This window comes from Seriola dumerili, unplaced genomic scaffold (assembly GCF_002260705.1).
Source record: "Seriola dumerili isolate Sdu_G_001 unplaced genomic scaffold, Sdu_1.0 BDQW01001040.1, whole genome shotgun sequence".
Classification (NCBI taxonomy): Eukaryota; Metazoa; Chordata; class Actinopteri; order Carangiformes; family Carangidae; genus Seriola; species Seriola dumerili.
This window is the reverse complement of record NW_019175295.1, coordinates 138,099-147,389: the sequence shown is the minus strand read 5'-3', so window position 1 is coordinate 147,389 and position 9,291 is coordinate 138,099. Positions and strand designations below refer to the sequence as shown.

At 41.4% G+C, this 9,291-nt stretch overlaps 1 protein-coding gene across 1 annotated transcript in view; it reads right to left on the bottom strand.

Moving 5' to 3' along the window:
* Window positions 1–8,961: 8,961 nt before the first annotated feature.
* Window positions 8,962–9,291, bottom strand: part of plppr4 (phospholipid phosphatase related 4) — a 31,848-nt gene continuing 31,518 nt past the window's right edge. The window contains exons 10-11 of the mRNA XM_022766784.1: window positions 9,177–9,246; window positions 8,962–9,128 (exon numbers count right to left, since the gene is read on the bottom strand). Of these exons, the coding sequence (XP_022622505.1) occupies window positions 8,962–9,128; window positions 9,177–9,246 (237 nt within the window). The remainder of the gene's footprint in view (window positions 9,129–9,176; window positions 9,247–9,291) is intronic.

Sequence of the window (9,291 nt, the reverse complement as noted above, 5' to 3'; positions counted from 1 at the left end):
TTATGTTTTCACAAACATAATGAGGAAATGTTGATACTGAATATATCCTAAATACTTGATTTGGAGATTTATCCACTTGTAGTGAAAACAGTGTCTATAAACTCTTTAAGGTCATGTTTAGTCACTCACTGCACTTTGCTAAGGATGGGGAAAGATCCTGCTCTGGTTTAATACGGAAACTTGAGACGTGTTTGTTAACCTTTAACAAAAACCACAATCTTTTCCAAACTGGTTAGTTAAACTAAACCCAACAACAGACATGAGTCAGGATGCAAACCCTGAGTGCTGTGACTTTAACGGATAGGCAAGCAGAGCCAAACAACCAGCCTGCCACCCCCCTCCATACAGAATAATAAAACAGACTAAAACAGACCAGACTAGAACATACCTTTTCATGACAGTAGATGTCCTGTCTCATGATTGAGTGCTGTCTGTCTCTCCTGTGCTGAAAGTCTCTCTCCTCCATCTTGCTGCTCTCCACCTGGACATCTTCACCTACCGCTCTCCTTCCTGTCTGAAGAAGTGGATTATTCCTGTGAATTAGGGGTGAACGATATGCAAAAAAAACCCATTGAATAAGTCATGATTTCTGTGAGAATTGTTATTTTTAATTTCATTTTCACTGAAAAAAAAATTAAAATGACGATTTTGTTGGGTCTTGTAGCAAATGACCGTGTATTATATACATATGATTACATATGACTCTTATGTCAGAATGTCTCTGTAGCAACACAGCGCTTCATTTATGGTCTGTTGTTATGACACATTTGACCAGCTCCTCTGATTTGGATATTGCACTCAGCCATATTGTGAGTTTGATATGTCAATGTATTGTTTAGTCCTGATCCGTACTGACAGTTAACATATCAAATGCGCAGTATAGAAGAAAAATATCTAAAAATGACTTCTATGGTAATCTTCAAGATATTTACCATGAACTGACTGTGACACACTGTGTTAACCTTTCCTGGCTCAGTGTCTGGACTGAGGTTGAAGCACAGGGGATATGCATTACAAAGTTACAGTCACAGCTATACAACTAACTTCTGCTGGTAGTCTCTCTCTCTCTCTCTTCACACACACAACCTACGTACTGATCCATTCCTGAAAGGAGCTGCTCAACTCCTATAACAATATTCTGTCTCAAACTTCTCAAACTTCCTGCAGATCTCACACAGAGATGTTAATTTAATATAATAATTTGTTTGTTTACTTGGTACTGCTGCCTCTTAAGGCTCAGGAAGAAAGTTTAGTTTCCACACACATATGCACATGCGTATGATACATATAATATCATAACTGATTGTAGCAGGGAGTAGACCCTGCTATGTAGGGTGTGATTAGTACAGACCTGCCCTGAAGGACTAGGAGAACACAAGATCTAGGTCTGTAAGCCCAGTGCAGTTAGCTCCAGTTTCTACATGAGTATGTTGTTGCTTCATCTGGCTCCCTATTAATGTGGGGTCATACAGGTATGGTAGGGTGGGCTTCCATACTCCTGGACCAGGAGGCCACCTGAAGTGTGGTGTGCTCCTAAAACAAAACCAAGTCTAGCACAATCCCTCCCTTCACTGTGCCCAGCTAGATAAATGGTGTGCCACTACTCCAGGGCAGTTTAAACGCCAATGAATAATTAATAAAATGCAGGGTGGCAAAACAAAGTACTCTTGGAAAGGATTTCACAGTACTAAGAGATAAAAACCAGTCTACATAGCAGGTCGTAGCCCTCTGCGGTAAGCAGTAGTATCAGTCTTAGCTGTGGTTAGCTTCCAGTTCACAGTAGGAATGAGAAACCATAGCCTACCTCAGTCTCTGGTGAGAAGCAGTGAAAAAAATCCAAACATCAGGCCGTGTAGGTCGGAGGATTCACAGGGTGGGTGAACCAGGGTGGGTCGCTGAGATGGCGTCTGGATGTCAGGGGAATCCTTATCCTCACCAGCTCCCGTTATACTTCCAATTCCGCTGTGTCACAGAGCCGGGTCCGTGGCCCGGGTCCTGCATCGACAACTCTTGTCCGGAGTCTGAGCTAGCTGCTGTGAAATGGCGCTGTTATCCTGCCGACTTTAATCTACATTTCTTGGCAGTCACGGTCACACGGTTGGCGGCTACGCTAGGCTGTCTGAACTAAGTGACTCGTCCAGCGAATAAAGCTGATGCTTCAGACTTCACTTAGCTAAAAAGCTAACTGTTTCCTGCCTACGCGGTCATTCGGCTCTCCGAATTGTCACATAGCAACAGGAGACGTACGGGTCCGGCGCTACACTGCTAGCCTCCCGCCCAAAGCATCAGTCTGTGGCTCTATTGGTCCAAAGAGCAGTCGAAAAATAAAGTTCAGCGGATTCTAAATCAAACACAGCGTTCAGTTTCCTCTAATCGACTATTTACTTTTTTCGACCGAGTTGGAGAGGAGCTTTGCTCACCTAGCTACCTTGATGTTCCTTTTTCTTTTCCTTTTTTTGTTTCCCGCCTCCCCACCACAGGCCGGCTGCTGATTGGATGCCTCACCTGTCACAAATGAGACGAGAGACCAGAACGAACTCTCAAGGAAAGGAACTACCAAGAACCAGAGCCATTGAAAGAGTAATCCAAGACTCTGTCATGGGCTACACTTTGGCTATAGCAAGTCACCTGTCAGAGTCCATGATTATCCTCAATGCGCATGCGCAAACGTCCAACAACGCTGTTCCCCTTTGTGTGACGCGCCTTGGTAAATGGGACACAGTTACGCCCACGAATGACAGAATCTGCCGTTGCAACGGTTGCTAGTTAAGCTAGCTTCCATAGACAACAGCCTCCTGCCCATGGATATATTATAATATTATATCATATTATATAATGTGTTATAATACGTCCGTGCTCCCGCCGCCACAAGAGGGCAGTAAATTACAAGATAGAAGCAAACAGGCATCAGTTCCTTCGAGGCAGTGTAGTGGGGGCCCCCGGGGGTCCTCGAGGGGGTTCCTGAGCCCCCCCCCCCCGCAAAAGGGGAATCATTTATTTTCACTATGATTCCATCAATAAGTAATACGAAAGAATATATGACGATTGTGGTTATGGGTTTAAACCCTTTCTGTAATGAATCTGATCAGATGGGGGTCAGTGGTCTGATTAGTGTCAGTTTAGGGTCTTTGAGGTGAAAATGTTTGAGAACCACTGCTCTCTGTTCTGAGATGTGACGAGAGATATCACTTCCACTTCGGCATCTGTCTAATTGATCTCTACTTTTAGCTTTAACTGGTCAAGCACTGGTACACCTACCATCCACGCCAACTACCTCCCACTGACTCTTAGGGCAGTTCATAAACGTGACAAATCATTCATTCAAAACTCTCTATGCTCTGGGTTGAAACCAGTGCTGTCAGTCTGACACAACAATGGACGAGAGGACATACATCGATTGGTTTCAATAGCAAACATTTATTCCAATCATTTAGACAATGCACAATTTGTCATCTACCCTGATCAACGTGCTCTGAATACTCAGTGTGATTGCTAGATTCAACTGTCTTTAAGCAATCAATACTTTGCTATGTTTGACTTTTACACAAAAAAAGAAACTTTTGAGCCTTTTTTTCTTTTTGAACTCGACTGATGAGAAATCCATTTTATAGTCTTTTTTTTCTTGCTGCATAGAATTCATACAGCTGATCACAGTATCAGAAAACATTTATTATTCATCCAGGGACAACACAAGAGGCTACACATGCAGAGAGCATCCATTCACAGTTTTACCCATTGGATCTACATTTCTACCCATGTGTCACATTACACTCTTTGATTTCACAGGCCTTTGGAACAGACTCTAAATCAGACAAATCATTTAAAACAATTCCATAGAAATATTCATGTCATATCTTTTTTTCTTTATATCCAATATATATATTAGATATGTTACTCTGGGTAAAGGGTGGGGGAGTTCTCTTATTTTATATGTCATCCTAAAGGGAGCATGGACAATGTTAAGGCTTTAATCTAAAGAATGTAACTTGTGTTTTGAACCCTCACATCATGTAGGTTCAACTTTGTAATGACGGCCATGATTAGGTGATGTCATACAGGCTGGTTTCACATAGATCATACAATGGGAGCCATCTTTGATATGTCAGCTGTGAAGATGCTGGTATGAAACGGTATTCTCAGATAAATGAGTAGCTGCTGTGTGTTTCAGGGGCAGCTGTGTTGCATTGGAGGAAATCTTCAGTGCTGCGTTTAGTCCTGTATTGGAATTGAAAAGGAGCTCCTTTAATTTTATACAGTTTGTTTTCTGGAGTTTGTCTGTAGATCAGCAGCTTTTGTTAACATTAGCTAAAGACCTGACGTAGTAGGCCACACTGATTTATGTTAATCTGCAGGTTAGGACGCAGTAAAAGAAAAACAAACATAAATCTGATGGTATTTGTCATCAAATCCCACGTGCAAAGCCAAATAATGAATGTATCTTGTGTGTGAGTCTGACTCAATCCCATATATACTGCCCTGCTGCCCAAAATACTCAATAGAGCATCATGTGTATTATTCCACTGCAAAACATAGTCCCTAACAAATGAAATATCATCTTCTGTTTGAGTGACGTTAACTAAAAAATGACAGTAGCCAGCTGTTTGATCTGATTACTGAGGCTTTAAAGGGGCTATTTATAACAACAGGTTATAACACGTCCTCTGGGCTACAGTGAGTCGCTATCAGAAAGTGACGGGATGGGCCAGAGCTAGCTCGTTAGCATGCTAACGTCAGTAGAAGAAAAGATGTAATAGAAACAAAAGTTAACATTGGTGTTTGTTTCCACCTCTGGAGACAGATGTTGATGAGTAAAGGAATGAAGTTTGATGCTGAACTCACAACATTTCTTCTAGACTGGAGAGTCAACAGCTGCGAATGCTAACATTAGCTATGTATCTGTGAATGTTCTCATTCGTCCAGGTCATAGTTATCTCGAGATTAGCTATGTAGCACTAGCAAAAACTTACAAATGAGACCATATATTTGTGAGCTGTTTTTAAAGATTGGTGTCGTCAGTAGGAGCCAATCGGCTTCAGGCTAAGAGCCACAGATAGAGGAGGGAAGTACAGAGACACAGAATAATGCATCGTTGGTTTTGGTCTCTTCATGGGATTTGTTGACAGTGAGAAAAATATAGAAAGAAAGAAATCTGTTGTCTGTAAAGGTATTACACTGAAGTCTGTTTATGGTTAAGATTGTGGCCTTATGGTGCTTTGTATAAGTATAAATTCAAATAAAAACTATTATTTAAAAAAAAACAATTGAATATTTTACAGCACTTCATATTTCACACTGTATTGTACCAAAATTCACCTCAGGACAACAGTGAAGAAAATAACTATTGGCCAAGCTGGTTAGCATGTCTGCACTCACATAACTAATAACATGACATAGTCCTGGTTAACTCATGCTTAAATTAAACCTTCATTGGATTGTGTTTCACAAACAGAGCAGTCAGAACAAGTGTACCAACACCTAGTTACTGAGATGACAGTGAGTACAAGAAATGAGGCTGAGGTGCAGTTTAAATAAAATGAAATAATCAATCTACCTGGGTTACTGTAAAATATTTTCTTTTGTTGAATTATGTACACATTTTAAATTAATTAATGAGTGGCAGCTCCATTAATGCAACAAAAAAAAAGAAAACCAGCCTGTATTAATGACCTGAAGGGGCAACAGTACTTAGATACAAAAGATTGTCATATAACTCTCACTATGAAACACAGACTGTAACTAAAGTACATACTGTTAAACACCTCTGTAAAGTCCAAATAAAACACATTTATGATAGAAATCTTGTGATATGCACTATAGAAAAGTGACCATGCAAATGTTAATAAATCATGTACAATATAATGCAGGCTTGCTATACAAATACGGAAAACTCCATCTGATGATTTATATTCGTCTCCTATGAAAAATTCTAGCTTTGGCAAATTTTCTCACCGAGTCACTCTGGCAAAATATTTTCACAGGCCAAATCCTGGAGTGTTTGTATCAAATGTATTTCTATATCCAGTGGATGCTTCCTTCACCACTGAGCTACAAATTAATGATATGCCCTATAATGTAAACAAGCGCGCCTTCAGCTCGTCCAACAGTCACCATCCTGTACCTACTGCACATTAATAAACTTACTCATGTGAGACAGCTACTACCACCATCATCAGACAGCCTCTACTGGCCTCTACAGAGCATCTGATACACTGGGTTAGTTTTGGTAGAAAATCTGCTGGTTACTTTATGGCACAAAAGGAAAATACTTTACAGCACAAAACTGGGAGAAGGTGCTGTTCTTCCAGTGCAAACGGCAGGTGGTGGCAGGAGCGCTAAACCCAGCAAAGATCACCTCTTACATGCTCATTCTGTTCAGCAAAGCCAAGGATGATAATTATACTGAGGTATCAAATTTGACAGCAATATTATTCAATATATTCTGGTTGAAGAATGCTACATGTAGCACCTGGAAATGCAGGCGACAGCTAAACCAGTTTGAATTTTGCTACTATGGTGAGCACATAGCTTCTGAAGAACTGAGATTAATTAGCTCAAATGTTTCTTAGACAGAGTGATTAAAGGAGCACTTCAACATTTTGGAAAATACATTTGAGTTAAGAGAGAAGATCAACATCAGCTTCTGTCTGTGTATCATGAATAGAAACCTGCAGTTCCTCTAATGGCCACTAGAGTCTGGTTCCAACAGTGAGTCAGTCCCCATAGACTCCCATGTTGAAATGTCCAACTTTACAGCAGAAATAAACATGTTTACAGCCTTTTAGTCTCTAGAGCTAATTTCCTCCTTCATGACAACTGTTTATATAACTCACCTGTTAACATTTTATTAAGGACTAAAGTTATGGAGGATTGAGGGCGTGGCCTCTTTGAGTGACAGGTGGGTGAGTGTATGGTTGCCACAAACTGGCATAAATGAAAGTCTCAGCTCCACACACGCCCCTCCTCTTTTACCATTTTACCATTTTTTTTTTACCATTTACCATTTTACCATCAGCTGTAAGTTAGGGGCGGAGTCAGACACTGCCAAATTGGCAATGGTGGAGCAGCTCACTCTTAGCTTCAGAAATCTGTGGCTGACGTCACAGAGGCGACGTCCATCTTTATTTAAAGACTAAGTTTTGGACCAACAACTCTTTGGTGCAAAGTCCTCGATCTTTGTGCTAAGCTAGGCTAAACACATCCCCGACGACTGTCTCTCTGTAGAAAACACAAAGGGATCAAACTGATGCCGAGTGGAAAAGTGGTTTTGACCTCCACTGCTGTGACCTGCTGTTTCTAAACGTTCTCTCATTAATATCGTCAGTGTTTCTCAACAAAGAAAAACTGGAGGTTCTGTATGACTGACTGCTATGAATACTACGATACCCATGAGCCTTGGCTGCTATTGGCACGAACCATAGCTGGAGTACATTTAAAACGCCTCATTATTTCGGATTAGATCAAAACAAGGCTCCATAGATACTGAAATAAACAGAATCTGAAAGTGAATTAATGAAGCAGTTTCTTAGAGTCATGATCTTCCAGTGATACAGCTGAGTTTTCCCTCCAGGTTTGAAATTATTAGTAAATTTAAGAACAGATCTTTTCTAACAGCTTGTGTGATTTAACATTAAGAGTTTCTTGGCAATCCAGCCTTGGAAGTTCTCCAGCTGCCAGCCACCTGACAAGGTCTGTGAGCGGCAGCCATATTGTTTTCAGGTTGTCTGTCCGTCTCATTCTCATGGACACAATATCTAAGTAACACCTTGAAGGAACTTAGATATGGCACAAATATTCACCTGGACTCAAGCATGAACTGATTAGATGTTGTTGGCTAAAGGTCAAAGGTCAAGGTCACAGTGACCTAACAAAGCACTCTTTAGCCATCACTCAAGACTTCACAGCAATTCTAACAAAATGTAACACAAATGTTTAATATTTCCTCTGACTCTGGATAAACCGGGCTGTAACCTGAAACTAGACTGAGTGGCAGAGGGGTACGACCAGGAGGAGGTGGTTCTAGTTCTATCTGAACCCAGGACACTCCTGAAGGAACGACCCGACTGTGCGACTCTGCTAATGTTAGCACTCGGCTGCGGGTTTGACGGCATATTCTGCAAAATGTCAAAGTGCTCCATTGAAACCTGTTGGAAAGCTTGAGGTCAAGTATTGCATTACTAATAATCTTCTGGTATAAAGAAGCATAATATTCTGCTGTTTCTGTGCTGTAGATATGAGACTGACGTGGAGGCCAGAATGTAAGTCGAGGATATAAAGATAAGGTCAGGGTTTACAGTATACAAGGTACAGTAAACGCATATTTCAGTGCAAGTCACAGCATATTTGACTTCATAGCTACAGAAGGAATGCTAAGCACACTTATGGTTCAAAACAGTATTGAGTATGTGGTATCTGTACAGAAAAGAGACAAAATACAAAACATATCTCTGTCACATATTAATGTCATAGTTGTTCACTCTTTGTAAAATAAATCTTTCTTTATCTACTCAAATGATATAGTATGCTGTATAGTAAATAGTATTTTCTGGCGTAGCACCCTTTTCAAACATACACAGTATTTACAGTGCGGGAGAGCAAACACTGGTTCACAGCTATCATACAGGTATTTTGCAGAGGTTTGCTACAGTTTGAACGTCACTGTGTTTTACTCACTGTTCTCTTCTTTTGTGATGATTTATATCCAAAACGTACAGAACGGTTTAAAAAAGGTTCTCCTGTCCCCGAAGCACTGGCACAGCATGGACATTACAATAGGTTTCCTCAGGAGTGACCACGAAAGTACACAGTGATTATTTCTACAACACTGAAAAGGTTGTGCTTTAGTGTAAACATGTACAAAAATCTCATGCTGAATAAAAGGTTTTCTTTTTGAAGCTATGGTACATACAGTGGCGGGTGACACTGACTGTGGGTCTCTACAGCCGTTTTGCAGTGTGAGCTGCATCAGTCCTTGAACACCGGCGTCATCGACGTCCCCTTGTAGAAAATATTCCGGGCGTTATCGGGGCTGTTGGCGCGCTCTGGGATCAGGATGATATTATTGCCTTTTCTCTGCAGCGTTGACTCGCGGCTGGAGGCGACAGAGAGGGTTTCTGAGGCGGTCTCTCCTCCTCCTCCTCCACCTCCTCCACCTCCTCCTCCAGATCCAGGACCACCACCATCCCCTGGAGTGACCCTTATGGTCGAGAGGCCCTGGGGGTGGAGCCTCTGCTCTGATTGGCCGGTGTTCTGAGTGTGAACAGTAACTATGGGCGGGGTGCTGACGGTGGCGGT